At 42.1% G+C, this 22,355-nt stretch overlaps 1 protein-coding gene across 1 annotated transcript in view; it reads right to left on the bottom strand.

The window, feature by feature from the left end:
• Positions 1–22,355, bottom strand: part of CDKAL1 (CDK5 regulatory subunit associated protein 1 like 1) — a 1,139,765-nt gene that overhangs the window by 87,679 nt on the left and 1,029,731 nt on the right. The window contains exons 14-15 of the mRNA XM_069730862.1: positions 18,244–18,327; positions 2,966–3,130 (exon numbers count right to left, since the gene is read on the bottom strand). Coding sequence (XP_069586963.1) covers positions 2,966–3,130; positions 18,244–18,327 — 249 coding nt within the window. The remainder of the gene's footprint in view (positions 1–2,965; positions 3,131–18,243; positions 18,328–22,355) is intronic.

Here is a 22,355-nt window from a genome sequence, read left to right as displayed (position 1 = left end):
TGAGCCCCCCTTGTAACAAAACAAACACTTGTGGAACTACAAGTCCCAGAACAACAACATTTTGGGCTTACAGTGCAGAGGACAACCTCTGTCTCTGTGACACATACCGGCCATTCACAATGACACCAGTCACTGTATCACAATACCTATTTATTTATTTTCGCCAATATCTTTATTTTCAGAAACAGAAAGTTTTTCTTCCTCTTCACGTTTCGCCTCCTGAACAGTATTAATCAATTGTCAAGGTAAAACTTTACCCAAAATGCTTTGCATCCTGCTCTATGAATTATAAATTGCTATTTTTTTCCCATGCATTCTCTAGTTTCATTTATCCTACAGCAATCCAGATGATAGCAAAAAGTAAATATTACAAAAGCACATTGCTTGTCTTCAGACGCCAGTACTGAGTAGAGCGGCTTCAGGATGGGCACAAACTCATTTACACATTTATAGACATGGCAGCAAACATCTGAAGCATAACCCTTTCTACTCACCTTTGGAAATTTTAAATAAAAAGGAAATCTCAATGCTATTCACACTCTTGGTATAAAAAGTAGACCAGTATTCATAGTGTTTCCTCCAGGGAAAACATTAGAATTGTTAAAAGCAGAAAGTGCTTACAGTATATGTATAAGTCACTAGAAAGAAGCTGCTGTCTAGACTGTATATTGCCAAGAGTTTTATAAGCACCCTTGAAGAGATGCAAATTTAGTATGAAGCTCTGAATGTAAGCAGCCAGACATTCCAACCTGCAGCTGCAGATTACATGTTCTATCCATACAGAATGCAGGTACTGGAGCACATACATAAGTGAGTGCATAGAAAGGTCCTGTAAAATCTTGGCAAAAATGGTTATACGGCAAAGTACAAAAATAGCTACCGTACGTATAGAAATAACACTAGATCTCACTAGTATAATACTTGTATCCTGCATTATTTTTTAATTTATTTTACTCTTTGTATATCCAGTTGTTAGGTTTCACCAAAATGTACAGAGACTAGCTTCTATTCTCCAATAGACACAAAGAAGAAAAAAAACAAATCAGAGAGAGATTCTGCTCTCCTATCTATCTTATATCTTACTATCACATGTTCAGTATTTGGTCAGTATTTTACATCAGTATTTGTAGCCAAAACCAGGAGTGGGACAATCAGAGGAAAAGCAGAATAGAAACATGTGCACCACTTCTGTATTTATCATCCCCTCCTGGTTTTGGTTTACAAATTCTTATGTAAAATACTCACCAAACACTGAACATGTAAACGGTATGGAAAATATTTTTTTTATCAGTACTCCGTAGTATAGCTGTGAATCCAGCACTTGGCTTGGATATTAAACTTACTAAATCATCTGTGTGTGTCTAACTGCCTCTGCTGTTTTCATACACTTCTAAGGACAAGAACTGTATCATCAATTCTAAAAGATCTACTAGCTCCTCTTTACTGAACATGGATTTTAGCAACAAATTGAGAATAAGTACTCAAAGCAGGAGACAAATGGTTAGACAGTTTTTTATCCTGGACAATCCATAATAATAGATAACTCATTTTTCATGACTAGTGGTATACAATATTGTAATTGCAATTGTCATCACTTAATAGCTGTAAGTTATTTACTATTCCAAACTAAAGACTTAAAGGGAAGTTATTGAATTGCTTTAATTATTTAGGCACCATGAAAATAAGCAAGTTTGCAATTGACTTGCTTTTTCTGTCTGCTGTCATTCTCCCGCAATGAGAGATTTTCTTTTAGAGTATACATTGTGTTCCCATGGAGCATGGCCTCTAATGCCTGTCCAAGAGTGTGCAGTAGTTACATTCCAGAGAAGGGGTTAACTCTTAACATCCCAGACAGCTATCTCCAGACCATTAATTTATATACAACAGTTAACTGTTTACTCCCCCTCTCACTCTCTCTTATGTATAGATACAATATTAAATCACCAGCCCTGCAGATTTCACAGCTGCTCTCCTATTCACTCTCTGCAATCTGGAGCTGTGTGCTTGTTCAAATGCCTTATTATCTTTTTGTATAAATACAGTACAGACTCAGAACAAACAACAGATAGCTGAATGTGTTATAGCAGAACTTGTGATGTGCTTTATAGTTCTACTAATACTAGTTCTATTCACCAGAGCTGTCACTCAATGAGAGCCCACCTTGCTAGAAGCTAAAAAAATAACTGCTGAAAAGACGTGTGAATATGCTTTAAAGGGAGCTTGTCACCAGAAAAAAAAAACACTATTAACCTGCAGATATAAGGTTAATCTGCAGGTTAATAGCATTAATAGTGCCCGCACTTATCAGAATGCGGAGAGTATACAGTGTGATGGCTGTAACCATGCCCCCGCCGCTGACTGACACTGGCTGTGTAGTGGGGACGGCTGTTAGTCAGTGCTGGGGATGCAGTTACAAGCGACGCTCTGTATTCTCAGGTGACTGAACCTGCAGCGGCGCCGGCCCATGACTGAAATCCAAATCACTGTTATGGGTAATAAAATTAATCTTCTCCCTGCAGAGTTTGGGTAAGTGCGTGCGCCGGCCAGGTTAACCCCATATCTGCAGGTTAATAGGGTTTTCTGGAGACAGGTTCACTTTAAATCTTTCATGCTCTATACCATTCATCGGCTTATCAATCTATTCATATAAAATATGTCTTCTGTCAGTGCTTTTTTGAAACGTCATCCAGAAAAAAAAAATTTGAGAAAACCTGTGACAACATAGTAAAGTGATGGTTCGGACGGTCTCTGGAACATATAAAATCACACCAGCCCTGAGATGTTCCCCAATCACTGCCACAAATACTAATGTGGCAAAAACATCATGGTTCTTCAGTATTAAATGTCAAACCGCATTGTATACTGTACCATGCGACGCTAATTGCGAGTTAATTTCCTTATAATCTGTGCTGATATAATCACATTTTTCAATTCGTAAATAATAGTATCTGGTAAGCACACTCACCTCTGACAGACCAGAAACTTTTCCTTTCTTTAATGGCTTTGTGATGGATGGTGTGTAAACCTTGGACTCAAAAAATGGATTTCCTTTCATGTAATGCTTTCCTGCTTCAAAAATTTCTACTTCAACCATTTTCCCTATGAATGCTTGGTCTTTTGGGACAAGGACCTTGAGAAGATAAATAAAACATATAAGAAAAGAAGAAAAATTGAACCAGCATGATTAATTTCAGATTTTGTAGGTTTTAATATTCACTATTTTAAATGGGATGACTATTTTGAGAAAATAGAGTTTTAAAATTTAAATGCATGTACTTTGGTCTACAAATCATTTTTTTTCCAATGGGGGTTTCATTATGAAAAATTGGGTTTTATTATAAACTAGCTGAAGAGCCCGGCGTTGCCTGGGCATAGTAATTATCTGTGGTTAGTTATAGCACCTCACTTCTCTTATTTTCCCATCACACCTCTCATTTTCCCAATCACATCTTTCATTTTCCCCCTCACGTCTCTCATTTTTCTCCCTCACACCTCTCATTTTCTCCCTCACTCCTCTCATTCCCCCCTATCACTTGTCATTTCGACCTCACATCTGTCATTTTCCGATCACTCCACTATTTTCCCTCACTCCTCTCATTTTGCACTCACACCTTTTCATTTTCACCTCACACCTCTCATTTTCACCTCAGTATATACATGTTTCTCATCTCCCTTATATATAGTATACACCTGTATGTCATCTCCTGTATATAGTATATACCTGTATGTAATCTCCCCTGTATATAGTATATACCTGCTGTGTCATCTCCCCTGTATATAGTATATACCTGTATGTCATCTCCTTCTATATATAGTATATACCTGTATGTCATCTCCTCCTTTATATAGTATATACCTGTGTGTCATCTCCCCTGTATATAGTATATATCTGTGTGTAATCTCCTCCTGTATATAGTATATACCTGTAGGTCATCTGCTCCTGTATATAGTATGTACCTGTATGTCATCTCCTCCTCTATATAGTATATACTTGTGTGTCATCTCTCCTGTATATAGTATATACCTGTGTGTCATCTCCTCCTGTATTAGACCTCGTTCGCACGTTATTTGCTCAGTATTTTTACCTCAGTATTTGTAAGCTAATTTGGCAGCCTGATAAATCCCCAGCCAACAGGAAGCCCTCCCCCTGGCAGTATATATTAGCTCACACATACACATAATAGACAGGTCATGTGACTGACAGCTGCCGTATTTCCTATATGGTACATTTGTTGCTCTTGTAGTTTGTCTGCTTATTAATCAGATTTGTATTTTTGAAGGATAATACCAGACTTGTGTGTGTTTTAGGGCGGGTTTCGTTTGTCAAGTTGTGTGTGTTGAGTTGCGTGTGGCGACATGCATGTAGCGACTTTTGTGAGATGAGTTTTGTGTGGCAACATGCGTGTAGCAACTTTTTGTGTGTCGAGTTGCATTTAACAGGTTAGTGTAGCAAGTTGTGTGCAGCAAGTTTTGCGCATGGCGAGTTTTGCGCGTGGCGAGTTTTATGTGTGGTGCCTTTTGAGTATGTGCAAGTTTTGTGTGAGGCAACTTTTGCATGTGTTGCAACTTTTGTACATGTGGCAATTTTTCCGCGTGTGCAAGTTTTGCATGTGGCAAGTTTTCCATGAGGTGAGTTTTGCACTTGTGGCGAGTTTTGCAAGAGCCTAGTTTTTGCATGTGGCGAGTTCTGCGCGTGGCGAGTTTTGAGCGGCGACTTTTGTGTTTCGACTTTTATGTGGCGAGGTTGGTGTATTTGTGGTGAAATGTGTGCTGAGGGTAATATGTGTTCAAGCACGTGGTAGTGTGTGGCGCATTTTGTGTGTGTTCATATCCCCGTGTGTGGTGAGTATCCCATGTCGGGGCCCCACCTTAGCAACTGTACGGTATATACTCTTTGGCGCCATCGCTCTCATTCTTTAAGTCCCCCTTGTTCACATCTGGCAGCTGTCAATTTGCCTCCAACACTTTTCCTTTCATTTTTTCCCATTATGTAGATAGGGGCAAAATTGTTTGGTGAATTGGAAAGCGCGGGGTTAAAATTTCACCTTACAACATAGCCTATGACGCTCTCGGGGTCCAGACGTGTGACTGTGCAAAATTTTGTGGCTGCAGCTGCGACGCCTCCAACACTTTTCCTTTCACTTTTTCCCCATTATGTAGATAGGGGCAAAATTGTTTGGTGAATTGGAAAGCACGGGGTTAAAATTTCACCTCACAACATAGCGTATGACGCTCTCAGGGTCCAGACGTGTGACTGTGCAAAATTTTGTGGCTGTAGCTACGACGCCTCCAACACTTTTCCTTTCACTTTTTTCCCCATTATGTAGATAGGGGCAAAATTGTTTGGTGAATTGGAACGCGCGGGGTTAAAATTTCGCCTCACAACATAGCCTATGACGCTCTCGGGGTCCAGACGTGTGACTGTGCAAAATTTTGTGGCTATAGATGCGACGGTTCAGATGCCAATCCCGGATATACACACATACATACACGCACACACACATTCAGCTTTATATATTAGATGTTGCACTTTTTTACAGGTTCTTTGTTTTGCTACATATTCAATTTTAATGAGGTTTGTGGCCATAAATTAGCTGAAGAGACAGATAAAAGTTTCAAAGTTTCCTATAAAAACGATCACAACGAGCACACTGATGGATTCAGAGGTAAAGAAGTTGGCCATTTTCTCTTGCTAGAACAGCTTTCTTCACACAGACCAGAACTTCTGTCCATACAATGGCTGCTGGTGGTGGAGCGTGTGAACACATCTGTCCATCAGACTCATCCAAATGTAAAACACCCCACATTTGAAATCTGCCTAATGAAGGAGGCTAATGGACAAGTCCGGTCACATTCTCCTCCACAACCAGACAGTGTTGGTCAGGTTATGAGGAAAGCTACACTAACAAGAGAAGTGGCTGACCTCCTTACCTGAGAATCTATCAGTTGTAAACGCAAAACAGTAAAACCAAAATATTCATTCCAAAAAACATGTGGCCAACCGCTTTAATAGTAAAAGTTGGGAATAAAAGGCTTAGTCTCATCTTGAAGTGAAGCTCTTTTTCCTGAATGTAACATCAGTAACACCTAACAAATGTCATTTAGAATAACAGCTTCTTATGAGGGGCTACTCAAGCACCAATTGCCAAGTCAGCATCCCTTACACCCAAGCTACTATTTAGATGCTTTTTTTTTTTAAACTGTTGTGACAACGTACTGGAGGGGAGATATATATCACTGAGGTTGTTAGCTTCAGTGATATGAACGTAGGAAAATGCTCTAGCACACTAGGTGCTGAGAGGGGCTAATTGGCCATGTTAAGGGCTAAGTTGAGTGAATAGCTGTATTGCGGGTGGGAGGCTGTTCACCATATCTCCCAGGCTGGAGTCCAGAGGATAAATACACAGCCTCCTGGCTCATTCAGGGTTTGGTGTGTCTGGAGGTGCAAGCTCCAGAGCTGTTTTCATGATAAGGAAAGCTGAAGCTTTTGTTAGGCTACGTTCACATTGGCGTTCCGCCAATGTGCGTCGCTGTTGCGCCGGCGACGCAGCGGCGACGCGCCCCTATGTTTAACATAGGGGACGCGTGCGTTGTTTTGGTGGCGTTTTTGCCACGTGCGTCGTTTCCGACGCTAGCGTCGGACGCAAGAAAACGCTACATTGTAGCATTTTCTGTGCGTCCGATTTTCGCCAAAAACGACGCACGCGTCGCAAAACGCGCGCGTTTTTGCGCGCGTTTTTACGTGCGTCGCGCGTTGCGTCGCCGACGCAGGGCGGCGCAACGCTAGTGTGAACCTAGCCTTATTTGTTCCTGAGTGGGCGGATCCCAGCGGAAACACAAACTATGCCATAGTTAAGCTTTGTTTTCCTGCTAGGCCAAAATGGCATTATTTATTTTGCCAACGTTGGCTGGAGTCCAGAGGATAAATACACAGCCTCCTGGCTCATTCAGGGTTTGGTGTGTCTGGAGGTGCAAGCTCCAGAGCTGTTTTCATGATAAGGAAAGCTGAAGCTTTTGTTAGGCTACGTTCACATTGGCGTTCCGCCAATGTGCGTCGCTGTTGCGCCGGCGACGCAGCGGCGACGCGCCCCTATGTTTAACATAGGGGACGCGTGCGTTGTTTTGGTGGCGTTTTTGCCACGTGCGTCGTTTCCGACGCTAGCGTCGGACGCAAGAAAACGCTACATTGTAGCATTTTCTGTGCGTCCGATTTTCGCCAAAAACGACGCACGCGTCGCAAAACGCGCGCGTTTTTGCGCGCGTTTGCGCGCGTTTTTACGTGCGTCGCGCGTTGCGTCGCCGACGCAGGGCGGCGCAACGCTAGTGTGAACCTAGCCTTATTTGTTCCTGAGTGGGCGGATCCCAGCGGAAACACAAACTATGCCATAGTTAAGCTTTGTTTTCCTGCTAGGCCAAAATGGCATTATTTATTTTGCCAACGTTGCACTGGTTTATGCAGTACCTTTAATAAATCAGTCAGAGATTTAAAGAGACAGCATTCCTGTGTCTACCTCTATGAGCAGCCGAGTGAGCCGATCTACCACACATGGTGGAGAATGCTGGCAACTTCACCAGGGAGTACGTGTGATGGCTGTGGATAATCTGCGGCGGTTAGCTACAAAGCAAAGTCAAATAGCATGGAGGAACACCTGGTGCAAGTCCAACGGGAGACAAGTAAGCTGCTCATACAACAGCTCCAGCACCAGCAGCAACAGCACCGACAACAGCAGCAGATTGATTTACTCAGAGGTGATTCATGGCAAGGAGGCCTCTCCAACTAAAAGTCTAGGTGATGTCTCATATGTCCGGAAGGCGGTAAGACGAGCCATGCAAAAGATGACCCCAGGTGATAATGTTGAGGCATTTTTGATACTGTTTGAAAGGGTGGAAGAGCGGAAAAAGCTGCCACCGGCACAGTGGGCACAATTGCTGTACCCCAATCTAAAGGGTGAGCCCCAAAAATGTTATTACGATCTGGTCTTACAGGATGCTCAGAAATATGCCAAATTAAAAATGGAGATACTGGCACGTTCAGGAGTGACTTAGTCTGTTAGAGCTCAAAGGGTCCACCACTAGGCTTATTGCGCTGAGAAACCCCCTCGCTCCCCCCAAATGTTCAAACTACTACATCTGGTACAGAAGTGGTTGCAGCCAGAGCCCTCTACCCCAGCCATGATGGTCAAGAGAGTTCTTATGGACAGATTAATTCACTTCCTTCCTAGACTGGTGCAGACCTGGGTTGCCCAGGAAGAGCCCAGGCATGCAGACGACCTAGTTGGCCTATTGGAAAGATACCAGATAGTCATTTCCTTAAAGGTACCTTCATACATAACGATATTGTTAACGATATCGTTGCTTTTTGTGACGTAGCAACGATATCGTTAATGAAATCGTTATGTGTGACAGCGACCAACGATCAGGCCCCTGCTGGGAGATCGTTGGTCGCTGAATAAAGTCCAGAACTTTATTTCGTCGCTGGACTCCTGCTGACATCGCTGGATCGGCGTGTGTGACACCGATCCAGCGATGTCTTCACTGGTAACCAGGGTAAACATCGGGTAACTAAGCGCAGGGCCGCGCTTAGTAACCCGATGTTTACCCTGGTTACCATCCTAAAAGAAAAAACAAACAAACAGTACATACTTACCTACCGCTGTCTGTCCCCGGCGCTGTGCTCTGCTCTCCTCCTGTACTGGCTGTGAGCGTCGGTCAGCCGGAAAGCAGAGCAGTGACGTCACCGCTCTGCTTTCCGGCCGCTGTGCTCACAGCCAGTGCAGGAGGAGTGCAGAGCACAGCGCTGGAGGACAGACGGCTGTAGGTAAGTATGTACTGTTTGTTTTTTTTTACTTTTAGGATGGTAACCAGGGTAAACATCGGGTTACTAAGCGCGGCCCTGCGCTTAGTAACCCGATGTTTACCCTGGTTACCGGCATCGTTGGTCGCTGGAGAGCAGTCTGTGTGACAGCTCTCCAGCGACCAAACAGCGACGCTGCAGCGATCCGGATCGTTGTCGGTATCGCTGCAGCGTCGCTTAATGTGAAGGGGCCTTAAGGAAACCAGGTGGTGTTGCATCCCTGTACTATATACCCAGAAGAAGCTGGACTCTCAAAAGAAGTGTAGTAGAGCCACAACTGGGGAAAGTCCAAGGTCCCAAGGGGTCGCAAAAGGTTTGCCATAGGCCGCTTCTAAGGATTTAATTTGTAGATGTCACGGTCACATCATAGAAAGTAGCCTCACCAAAACCTTGTCAAATGACAAATGCACTAGCAGGATGCAGCAGGCCCCCACTGATAAAGGCTGGAGCAGGACAGGTGCAAGCTACTAATGAGAACAACCACCCACTCACCTAAATAATGGAGGGGTTGGCTGCCTAGTAGTAAAAATGCACACAGTTAGGGCTTGCATAGGACGCTATTCACACAGGTAAGTGTGATGCAGTGTGTCTGGATAACAGCCTATTGATCACGCCCATAGTATTAGCAGGCGGGCTGTCCAGCACTATATATATGCACCACACATAAGCACCAAGCCAACATAAAGGGGCCTAGCTACATCCTGCTAAAAATGATAAAAAGTGCAATAAAAAGATGAAAACGTTAATGCATACAAAAAATACATTAAAATAGGTATTGGTTACTATTTTGGCCAAAATGGATAAGCTCGCAACCCACAGTCCAAGGTATATAGCAATCCGTTGTCCTATGTCTGCCAAACCAATGAATTGTAGCATAGCAAAGGACTACCCCGTTGCTAGAGTGTGTATAAAATCAAACTGTGGCACTATGTCCCATGAGTTTCGAGTAGTTAAAGACCTGCTACATCCAGTAATAATAGGGTGGGACTTTAGTTTGTTCTGGGACTTATGTTAAAAGGCGGTGGTGCCAAGTTAATCAGATAGGAGCCAGTTAAAACATGAATAATCCCCATCGCAGTTGGAAGCAGATGAGTTCCTACTGTGTGTCCTTGCTGGTGAAGAGGACAAGACAGTGACCCATGAGGCACATATTCCTTAGTTGGATGTTTCTGGGAGGAATTTTGTGCCTGCTAAAATAGAGGACCTCACTTTAAAAAGGGCATGGGGCAATGTTACTGTGATAACTGGTTACCCAAAAGCCGGTGGCCGACGCCAGGTTTCCATACTTCTCAGTAAATGAGGATATGTAAAATCGGGTCACTAAACTGAGAGGGGAAGTATTAGAGCAGCTGTTAGTAACGGGACCCTATAGCAGGGGTGTCAAACTGCATTCCTTGAGGGCCGCAAACCATGCGTGTTTTCAAGATTTCCTTAGCATTGCACAAGGTGCTGCAATCATTATGTGTGTAGGTGATTAAATTATCACCTGTGCATTACAAGGAAATCCTGAAAACATGACCTGGTTGCAGCCCTCAAGGAATGCAGTTTGACACCCCTGCCCTATAGGGGTAGGGTACTAGACCTGTCCTATTCTCATGTCTTGGGTGGGCATCTGTCCAAAACCCAGGAGAGGGTAAAAGGTTCAACTGGCCCAGGTGTCACCAAAAGATTAATTATTGTTGGTCCTTTCCTACCTGTCAGCTAACTGCTCCTGTCTCCCACTTTCGCAGTTTCCTAGTGCTGTTACCCATTAAAGAGGTCCCATTTGAAGTGATTGCCATGGACCTTGTCGGGCCACTATTTAAGTCTGCTAGAGGGCACTAATATATCCTGATAGTCATGGAGTATGCAACAAGGTATCCGCAGGCAGTAGCACTAAGAAACTCCGCCAGGAGAAGAGCCCGAGAGATAGTTCATATTTTCTCCGAGACGGGCCAGCCAAAGGAGATCCTGATGGACTAAGAAATGCCATGTATGTCAAAGGTAATGAGAGAGTTATGTAAGGATCGCCAAATTTCACAACTCAGGACGTCTGTGTACCAACCGCAGACTGATGGCCTGGTGGAGAGGTTCAATAAGACACTGAAGTCAATGCTTAAGAAGGTCATGAAAAAGGATGGCCAAGACTGGAATTGCCTACTCCCGTTTCTACTGTTCTCAATTAGGGAAATGCCACAAGCCTCTACAGGGTTCTCGCTGTTTGAGTTGTTAAAGGAAGGCACCATCGGGGACTTCTGGATATTGCGAAGGATACCTGGGAAGCAGAGGATACACTCCACCAAAGTATCATCCAGCATGGGGCCCAGATGCTGGACAGGATCGCAAGGATGAAGCCAATCGTGAAGGAGAGCCTCCTTCAAGCACCAGAAGACCAGGGAGAGCCTCCTTCAAGCACAAGAACAGTACTCATTGTCCTGATATTGTATTCAATTATAGGCGTATGCATCAAGGTGCGGCCGCTGCCTATATACCAAACCTATTGCCAAAACTAAACTGCCTGATGCTATTTAAAATATTGCCCTAAGCCTCCCCGACATGTTTCGCCAGCAAGACTGGCGTCATCAGGGGACTGAGGCTAGGCAGTACCTTTAATAAACCAATGAAAGATTTAAAGACACAGCATTCCTATGTCTATCTCTATGAGCAGTCAAGTGAGCAAATCTACCATAGTCCTTTTAAATGAAATTGCCTAGACTTTATAATGCTGAAGTATCTAATCATACAGTGAATCAGACAAAACAACGCATCTTTAAGAGGACCACTTTAGCATTTTGTTTCTTTATTGGCCTCTTTATCAGCAATCAGATATGTGTTTGTTGTGTGCATATTAAAATACTTACTAATCGCTGTCTTCTGCAGTTTTCAGCTCTGCTTCAGGCCTCTTCTACATCATGTGCCAGCAATTCTGGGTTTTTAGTTCCTTTTTTAATGTAAGCCTATGAAAGTCTAGTTCTGAATCTCATAGGCTTATATTGAAAAAATTACCTTAAAGGGAACCTGTCACCCCGTTTTTTGAGATTGAGCTATAAATACTGTTAAATAGGGCCTGCGCTGTGTGTTCCTATAGTGTATGTAGTGTACCCCGATTCCCCACCTATGCTGAGAAATAACTTACCAAAGTCGCCGTTTTCGCCTGTCAATCAGGCTGGTCAGGTCGGGAGGGCGTGGTGACATCGCTGGTTCTTCCTCAGCTTTACGTTGGTGGCGTAGTGGCGTAGTGGTGAACAAGCAGCGCGCGATCTGCGCTGTAATCCCTTGCATCGGTGGGGGCGGCCATCTTCCTGGGGCCGCGCGTGCGCAGATCGAGTGCTCTGTTGCACGGGGCTTCAGGAAAATGGCCGCGGGATGCCGCGCGTGCGCATTAGAGATCGCGGCGGCCATTTTCCCAAAGCCGAGTTTGCATCTCGGCTTTGGGAAAATGGCCGCCGCGATCTCTAATGCGCACGCGCGGCATCCCGCGGCCATTTTCCTGAAGCCCCGTGCAGCAGAGCACTCGATCTGCGCACGCGCGGCCCCAGGAAGATGGCCGCCCCCACCGATGCAAGGGATTACAGCGCAGATCGCGCGCTGCTTGTTCACCACTACGCCACTACGCCACCAACGTAAAGCTGAGGAAGAACCAGCGATGTCACCACGCCCTCCCGACCTGACCAGCCTGATTGACAGGCGAAAACGGCGACTTTGGTAAGTTATTTCTCAGCATAGGTGGGGAATCGGGGTTCACTACATACACTATAGGAACACACAGCGCAGGCCCTATTTAACAGTATTTATAGCTCAATCTCAAAAAACGGGGTGACAGGTTCCCTTTAAGTCCACAGGAGAAGCTGTTTAAACCAGTTGGTCCCCATTGTGGTCATGTAGTGCCAGGAGAGGACTGAAGTAGCGCTGCAAACAACAGACAGCAGCGACCGTTAACTATTTTAATGCACACAGTACACACATTACTGATTGGTAACAGAGGAGACCATAAAAAAGAGTGACTGCTCCTTTAAATATTATTCCATACAGCAGCTTTCAGAGGCAGTATTGCCTTTCTTAAATATATAGTGTTATCAGTAAACGATGCAAGGTTTCCAGGATTGTAATGTAATATAGCATTTAATAGATGTAATTAAAATTGTATTTCAAATTACCATTGTCTTATGATGAGCAGACGGTAAAAATTAGTGTAATTAGGGTTTCATTTAAAACTCCTTCTGCATACGCATGGTATAAACATGCAAACACGTAAAGTGTTGTTAACAAGGCGGCAACATGAAGCAAAATGTGTAATAAACTATAATAAAGGGAATAGAACCTTCCAGCACCGCATACATTATATTTTACAGTCACAGCCAACAGAGACACATGCAAATGTGGAGGGTAGTTACATATGTTAGATGAGTAGGATGCACAGGTACCATAAAAACAGTGAACAAGGCAGGAAGAATAAGCTTGAATAAATACAATATAAAACAACTCACATATAAACTAGGTTGCAATATTCACTTCCTTCTGAAATACATATACGATTCCAAATGCAAAACTGTATCAAATCTGATTTCCAAACACATTTTTTTCTAGGCAAATCAAGAACTTGACCTACAACAAAAAACGGAAGCAATGCCAAAGTAGAAAATTAAAACATAAGTTTATTACATATAAACATACAATACAAAAAATAATAATAATAAATAATAATAAGGGGAACAACACAAAAAGAGCCACAGAAACCACAGAGTATTGCACTCAAAATGTTAAAAATACATAAATAGTAAAAATTACGTATTTAATCCACTCCAACAATCACAATATTCTATTCCAAGGTAAGGGAATTTTTTATTTTAATTATTGTTAAATAATTCATCAATAAGAAAGTAATACATAATATATACCCAAACCAATAAAGTGCCAAGTAATAAAGAGTTTTCATGTATATAAAGGGGATTTGCTCTAAATATTAGCCAGAGCAACCAGCTGACTGATTAGTGCATAAGTGCAAAGTGCTAACTATACAGGAGAGATTAAAGGTAGAGGCAATACATAACCTGGCTGTGTGGCTCAGAACCCGAGGAACCCGACGCACGTTTCGCGTATAGCTTCTTCGTAGGGGAGAAGTACTCTTTATTACTTGGCACTTTATTGATTGCCTTTTTGCACAACTCTACGTTCCCATTATGGATTAATTGAGTGGCTACATAATGTAGTTTTCATTAGGACTCCCTATATAGTAGTAGAGCTTTATTGTCTATTAGCACGTTGCACTTATGCATTAACTATTTAGCTGCTTACATATGGGGCATTTTTTTGATTACCATTATCATGGATATATATTTGAAGTGCATTTATTATTTCTTATATGGAAACATTTTCCTTTGTCACTTGGCACTTTATTATTATTAGCCTTTTTGCGCAATAATTTTTACTTGTTGTCTATTAAGGACTAGCTAATTATATATTCATTTTGTGCGTATTTTTGTGCAGTTATTGGGTCATACTGTAGTGCAGCTTTATACTCTGTTCCTTGGTTTGGGTATATATTATGTATTACTTTCTTATTGATGAATTATTTAACAATAATTAAAATAAAAAATTCCCTAACCTTGGAATAGAATATTGTGATTGTTGGAGTGGATTAAATACGTAATTTTTACTATTTATGTATTTTTAACATTTTGAGTGCAATACTCTGTGGTTTCTGTGGCTCTTTTTGTGTTGTTCCCCTTATTATTATTTATTATTATTATTATTATTTTTTGTATTGTATGTTTATATGTAATAAACTTATGTTTTAATTTTCTACTTTGGCATTGCTTCCGTTTTTTGTTGTAGGTTTTGTTTGAATTGGAAGTGCCTCTATTAGGCCAGTATATTTTGGTTAAATCAAGAACTTGGTAGTTGTAAAAACAAAAGGCATCATCCACATCTGCAACCATTCACAGAGGCTGGCAGTAACCGTTAGAAAGCTTATTTAGACGGCATTGCTCTACTCTCTAAGTGCGGTGTTGTTTTATGCTGGTTCGCTCTTCACTGCCATTTAACATTATAGAGGCAAGACCAGCAATACTACGAGAGTCCACCAACATGGCTAATATGTCAACTTATATTGGGATTCCTGTAAAGACATCCACAGATCACTAAGTATACAGTAGGAAGAGTTTAGACTGGGGCACAAAACTGGAAAACTAGAGAAAAAGGATAACAAGTGGACAGACATCCTAAATATAAACTTGAGGTTCATTGGTAAATGTTGGATCTAACAAATCTCAAACTCTTTCACTTGACCTTCTTTCTCGGTTTCACTCTAAAGAAGCACTCCAAGCAAAAATGTTATTCTCTTAATATAGTGCAATCATCATATTATATAGCACTGTGTTCTTACACTTGCTTATTTGCCTTTCTACCCAGCTAATTCTTCTCTTTTCCATTAGACCTATGATATCAGGTGTTTATGTTTACAAACTGACTAGCTGAATCCTTCTAAGCTCTATGTAGAAACCGAAGGTCAGTTTTCCCTGCATGAGTCATGAGTCACTGCAAAAGTCCCTGCAGTGGGGAGAAGTAGCACCTTGGTCAGGAGTTGAAGAGGAGAATGACAAATGCAGGTACAAGAGAATTCCTGTTTCTACATAGAGCAGAGAAAAGAGAACAATTAGTTGGGTAGAAAGGTAAAATGAGCAATTGTAAGTATACACAGTGCTAAAATAACATGATGATATCAGTATATTAAGAGGATAAAAATTTTGATACCAGGAGTGCTTCTTTAATGTCAGGGATAGGCGATCGTGGTTTGGATTAAGATAAAACTACAATTCTTGATGTGTCAGTACGTTAGATGGATGGGTTGTGATAACAGTACATGTCTATTACATAGTAACATAGTAACATAGTTAGTAAGGCCGAAAAAAGACATTTGTCCATCCAGTTCAGCCTATATTCCATCATAATAAATCCCCAGATCTACGTCCTTCTACAGAACCTAATTGTATGATACAATATTGTTCTGCTCCAGGAAGACATCCAGGCCTCTCTTGAACCCCTCGACTGAGTTCGCCATCACCACCTCCTCAGGCAAGCAATTCCAGATTCTCACTGCCCTAACAGTAAAGAATCCTCTTCTAAGTTGGTGGAAAAACCTTCTCTCCTCCAGACGCAAAGAATGCCCCCTTGTGCCTGTCACCTTCCTTGGTATAAACAGATCCTCAGCGAGATATTTGTATTGTCCCCTTATATACTTGTACATGGTTATTAGATCGCCCCTCAGTCGTCTTTTTTCTAGACTAAATAATCCTAATTTCGCTAATCTATCTGGGTATTGTAGTTCTCCCATCCCCTTTATTAATTTTGTTGCCCTCCTTTGTACTCTCTCTAGTTCCATTATATCCTTCCTGAGCACCGGTGACCAAAACTGGACACAGTACTCCATGTGCGGTCTAACTAGGGATTTGTACAGAGGCAGTATAATGCTCTCATCATGTGTATCCAGACCTCTTTTAATGCACCCCATGATCCTGTTTGCCTTGGCAGCTGCTGCCTGGCACTGGCTGCTCCAGGTAAGTTTATCATTAACTAGGATCCCCAAGTCCTTCTCCCTGTCAGATTTACCCAGTGGTTTCCCATTCAGTGTGTAATGGTGATATTGATTCCCTCTTCCCATGTGTATAACCTTACATTTATCATTGTTAAACCTCATCTGCCACCTTTCAGCCCAAGTTTCCAACTTATCCAGATCCATCTGTAGCAGAATACTATCTTCTCTTGTATTAACTGCTTTACATAGTTTTGTATCATCTGCAAATATCGATATTTTACTGTGTAAACCTTCTACCAGATCATTAATGAATATGTTGAAGAGAACAGGTCCCAATACTGACCCCTGCGGTACCCCACTGGTCACAGCGACCCAGTTAGAGACTATACCATTTATAACCACCCTCTGCTTTCTATCACTAAGCCAGTTACTAACCCATTTACACACATTTTCCCCCAGACCAAGCATTCTCATTTTGTGTACCAACCTCTTGTGCGGCACGGTATCAAATGCTTTGGAAAAATCGAGATATACCACGTCCAAAGACTCACCGTGGTCCAGCCTATAGCTTACCTCTTCATAAAAACTGATTAGATTGGTTTGACAGGAGCGATTTCTCATAAACCCATGCTGATATGGAGTTAAACAGTTATTCTCATTGAGATAATCCAGAATAACATCCCTCAGAAACCCTTCAAATATTTTACCAACAATAGAGGTTAGACTTACTGGCCTATAATTTCCAGGTTCACTTTTAGAGCCCTTTTTGAATATTGGCACCACATTTGCTATGCGCCAATCCTGCGGAACAGACCCTGTCGCTATAGAGTCCCTAGAAATAAGAAATAATGGTTTATCTATTACATTACTTAGTTCTCTTAGTACTCGTGGGTGTATGCCATCCGGACCCGGAGATTTATCTATTTTAATCTTATTTAGCCGGTTTCGCACCTCTTCTTGGGTTAGATTGGTGACCCTTAATATAGGGTTTTCATTGTTTCTTGGGATTTCACCTAGCATTTCATTTTCCACCGTGAATACCGTGGAGAAGAAGGTGTTTAATATGTTAGCTTTTTCCTCGTCATCTACAACCATTCTTTCCTCACTATTTTTTAAGGGGCCTACATTTTCAGTTTTTATTCTTTTACTATTGATATAGTTGAAGAACAGTTTGGGATTAGTTTTACTCTCCTTAGCAATGTGCTTCTCTGTTTCCTTTTTGGCAGCTTTAATTAGTTTTTTAGATAAAGTATTTTTCTCCCTATAGTTTTTTAGAGCTTCAATGGTGCCATCCTGCTTTAGTAGTGCAAATGCTTTCTTTTTACTGTTAATTGCCTGTCTTACTTCTTTGTTTAGCCACATTGGGTTTTTTCTATTTCTAGTCCTTTTATTCCCACAAGGTATAAACCGCTTACACTGCCTATTTAGGATGTTCTTAAACATTTCCCATTTATTATCTGTATTCTTATTTCTGAGGATATTGTCCCAGTCTACCAGATTAAGGGCATCTCTAAGCTGGTCAAACTTTGCCTTCCTAAAGTTCAGTGTTTTTGTGACTCCCTGACAAGTCCCCCTAGTGAAAGACAGGTGAAACTGCACAATATTGTGGTCGCTATTTCCTAGATGCCCGACCACCTGCAGATTTGTTATTCTGTCAGGTCTATTAGATAGTATTAGGTCTAAAAGTGCTGCTCCTCTGGTTGGATTCTGCACCAATTGTGAAAGATAATTTTTCTTGGTTATTAGCAGAAACCTGTTGCCTTTATGGGTTTCACAGGTTTCTGTTTCCCAGTTAATATCCGGGTAGTTAAAGTCCCCCATAACCAGGACCTCATTATGGGTTGCAGCTTCATTCTATCTATATTTCATTACTTACCTGTTCATAATAACGATTATGAGCAACATAGTATTGAAGGTCAAATGATTCCTCTGTTACTAAAACTTGTTGCCTTTGACCAATCTGTAAAACAGCAACAAAAAAATTAAAGTATATCTTTCATTCAAGTGTTTTTTTTAATAATAATCTACATGTGTGTACTTTAGGAATAACAATTTCTGGCAATTATGAGACATGTACATTGACCTTTTTTTTCAAGTTTTCGCCTCTTCTATCTCTAATTCTCAGTTGTCTCCAAGCTCAGCTCCAAAATGGTTGAATAGCTGCTACTATGCTGCTTTGTACACTACAGAAGAAGTGCTCTCGCTCCACTTAAACTCAAAACAGCAGTTTATATAGGAGACCATTTATTTATTTATCAAAGGAGGGTGCCAATTTAGTTTTATTCAAAAGCAGCATCAGCATAATGAACATTATACAGGTGTAATAAGCGGTGTAGATGTGAAACCAGCACTAGTGTGATACAGAAGTATTAGAAGCTGCTTCCTCCTCCCATGGCTCCATAGACTTGTATGTCCAGCACCTGTAAACAGATCATTCACTGAGGGCATAATACGCCTTCACTGAAGCCAGATTTTAGCAGTGATTCCAGAATAAATGACCAGTACATGAGGCAACGGGAGGGAGAACAGTTGTCTGGAAAGTGAATAAAGAGGCATGCTCTTCTAAGATATATTACAAAAGTTTGTCATCACCTGGTATATTAGTGATTTGTGAAATTAAAAAAAATGATAAAAGGATGCTCTTTTATGAGAACAGAGTAATTGTTAAAGGGTACTTGTCTCATTGGACAAAGCTATTAGCCAGTAGATATATATATATAGGGTCAGTGTCAGACTGGAGCACCTTGGGCCCACCAGAGATAATCATTCTTGTGGCCCACTCTATAGCTACATAGAAATACATACAAGACCGCCGATTGTGCGGTAAAACACGCTAATAAAGGGTATAATATAAGGTAGTATACATCTTAATTATGTAGCAGGGGTTGGGGTAGCCTCCTCATAGAATATAATATAACCCTCTCCACCACCTCCATCATTGTTCTCCCCCTCCACCCACATCATTGCCCATTACACCACCTCAATCTTTGCCTTCTCCCCCACCACCTCCATTCATTGCCCTTTCCACCACCTCTATGATTGTTTTCTCCCTTACTACCCATATCACTGCCCATTCCACCACTTCAATTGTCCTTTCTACCACCACCATCATTGCCCTCTCCCCCACCACCCCATTATTGCCCTTTCCACTACCTCTATCATTGTTTCTCTCCCACCACGCCATCGTTCTTTCCATCACCAAAATCATTGCCCTCTCCACCACATACACACACATACACCTCTCTGCACGTTTCTCCTCAGACACACACAGCTCTCTGCACATTTCCCCCCACACACACCTCTCTATCCATTCCCCAGCTGCATCTTCCTCGCCGGCGGCTTCCTCGTCGGCACAGCCACGTGGCTCCGCTGCCATTTTCTCCTGTAAGCAGCGGAGCTGCAGGCATTGCTCCTTGTCTGATGCACACGAGAGGCCCCCCGGATCCTCAGGGCTGGATTAACAGGCCAGATTGCCCTCAGTGTTAGCCACCTGCAGGGGCCCCCCTCCACCTCTGGGCCCCTACAGGCTGCACATGAGGTATGTTAGCAACAGCCTGAAGCTAACACTGACAGCTATTACAGTGAAATTAATATTCACCCCTCTCCACGCCCATGGGGGCATGGGGAAAAGTAAATATTAATTTCTCTTTAGCAGCGGGGACAGGCTTCTGCCTCCTGTATCCCTCTGCTACTACTGGGCGGGCCCTCCTGACCCCATAGCAGCTGCATGGTGAGCCCATATTAGCGACACACCACTGGCTGGGGGTCCCTGGAGCAGTGGGGGCCCTAGGTAGCTGCCAGCCCTGAATGCCAGTAGTTGTCAGTGCCTGGGCCCACTGGAGAATCCACCGATTCTTCGGTGGGCCTGTCCGACCCTCTACAGGGTTAATCTGCAGATTAATAATATTAGAAAGGTGCTTAGCCCTCATTCTAAGAGAGACTATAGTAAATTTCCCCTAAACTTTTGCCTTTTCACAATGAAACATAAAAAAAGAAAGTAGATGAACACAAAATTAAATGAATACGGCACAAATTAAAAACAGGTGAAAAACTAGAAGAAGAAAAGACGCAAAAGAAAAATTAAATCGGGCCCAATGTGTTATGCTAACTGCTTATTAATCATGCTATAAAAAACGACCTCACTGAATATGTACTACACTGAAAGTGGATAATGTGCCATGCAAGCCATGCTGTGCACTGTGAAGTTGTGGCCTGTTAGGTGGCGGACTCAGGTACTGCTTTCTGTTACGCTTCCGGCTTGCTTTACTGCCAACTAGGTTTTAACCCGCTGGCCATAAATTTTATGCCTGTGTCCCAGCAATGACTATCACAATGTATTCTTCACTCAGCGATTGATTGCCATGCCTATAGAACATGATAGAGTTACGAAGCACTGCACCATCTTTCAGCAGTTTGAATGAAAATCCATCAAGTTTAATGATAGCTGAGCAATTATTTGTTAAAATGGACATGTAGGTGGAATTGACCCAATCAGCCCAAGATAAGTGGAGGCCAGTGGACAGGATCCAGTGGACAGGATGCAAATATTCACACTTGAGCCAAGCGCTCCGTGTGCTGATTATATATAAAGTGTCATAAATGTTCCTCTGTGGACAGCACATGTTCACATTCTGTACTATATGGAGACATAACACTGCGCGGAAGGGCTTAACAGCGCCCGTCGCTGCCAGGAATAACACCAATATTAAAATGTTTGGAAATAGCCTGACAAAATGTATTTCCTCTTGTGAAATGTATACCAACTAGTGCAGTTCAAACAATTCGGGATTACTGGCAGCTAGTGCTGGCCGAGATCAGACCATTGCAGATTAACTTTCTAGTTTTGCCCTCTCCCCGAGATCAAAAGCATTACAAATTGCATATATTATCCGAGCACGTACGAATGTATTCAATTAACGCATGCAATACCTTTTACAATGGTTGGAGGCTATAAAGTTTCATATGGAGGATTATCACACAGAGCGTGGGCCTTGACCTCAGAAATCAGAGCTAAGGAAATATTTTTATATACCGCGGAGGCGCTGTACATTACTGCCATCTATAGCTTTTATATGGATAGCTGCACATCAAATCCACCCAAAAATAAATGAAGCAAATGTTTTATACCATGCAGTAAAACAGAAAGCATGTTTGGCGATTCCGAAACAATGCTCCATTTATAAGGTGATGGCAATCACTTTATGATCGGTGGATCAGCGTTTCACCCCCTTCATTCTGGGGATTAGATTAGGGGTGCACAATTTGCGGCACGGGGGCTACATGCGGCCTGCAATGCCATTCATTGGGCAGAAAAATGTTTCACTGACAGATCAGCTATATGTGTTGGCAGCCACACAGAAGAGTAGTGGCAGGCAGCTGAGGAGCAGGGACTGGCAAGTACTAATGGTGCACTGTGTAGAAATCTCTGGTGCCTAAAACATCAGGAGAATGGGGTCTTCTCATCCACTCAGCACTCCAGAAAGAACTATGTGATTTAGACAAATGGCCTCCGTGTCCGTGACTACCTCCACTGTAGTTTATGGGAAGACAAACATTCAGCAGTAAGCAAAAAAAAAAAAACCATGATCAATTCTGAAGAGCCATGTGCATGCATGACCTCTCCTTCTTTAGAGCCTGTTCACACACCTTTTACAAGGCTTAAAAAGCCGATTTTACTGCAAATCCACATTAAACAATGCTTCAAATACTCTCTGAATAAACTTCCTATTGGTTTTACTACAAAATGTTAAACATAACCTGAAAAAAAAAACAGCATGTGTGCAGTATAGGAGTTTTCCCATTAACATCAGTCGATAACTTATTCAAAAAGTATTTGACATGGTTTGAACCCCCAACTGCTTCACAGAAATATATTATGTTGAGCCATGAAAATAAAAAATAAAAAATCTAATTTTTCCGACAAAAATGTTCTTTCAGCCCTAATTTTATTTAATTTTCACAAGGGTAAGGGTATGTTTCCACGTGCAG

Source organism: Ranitomeya imitator, chromosome 6 (genome assembly GCF_032444005.1).
Source record: "Ranitomeya imitator isolate aRanImi1 chromosome 6, aRanImi1.pri, whole genome shotgun sequence".
NCBI lineage: Eukaryota > Metazoa > Chordata > Amphibia > Anura > Dendrobatidae > Ranitomeya > Ranitomeya imitator.
The sequence above is the reverse complement of the archived record's forward strand: the minus strand, read 5'-3'. Positions and strand labels throughout refer to the sequence as shown.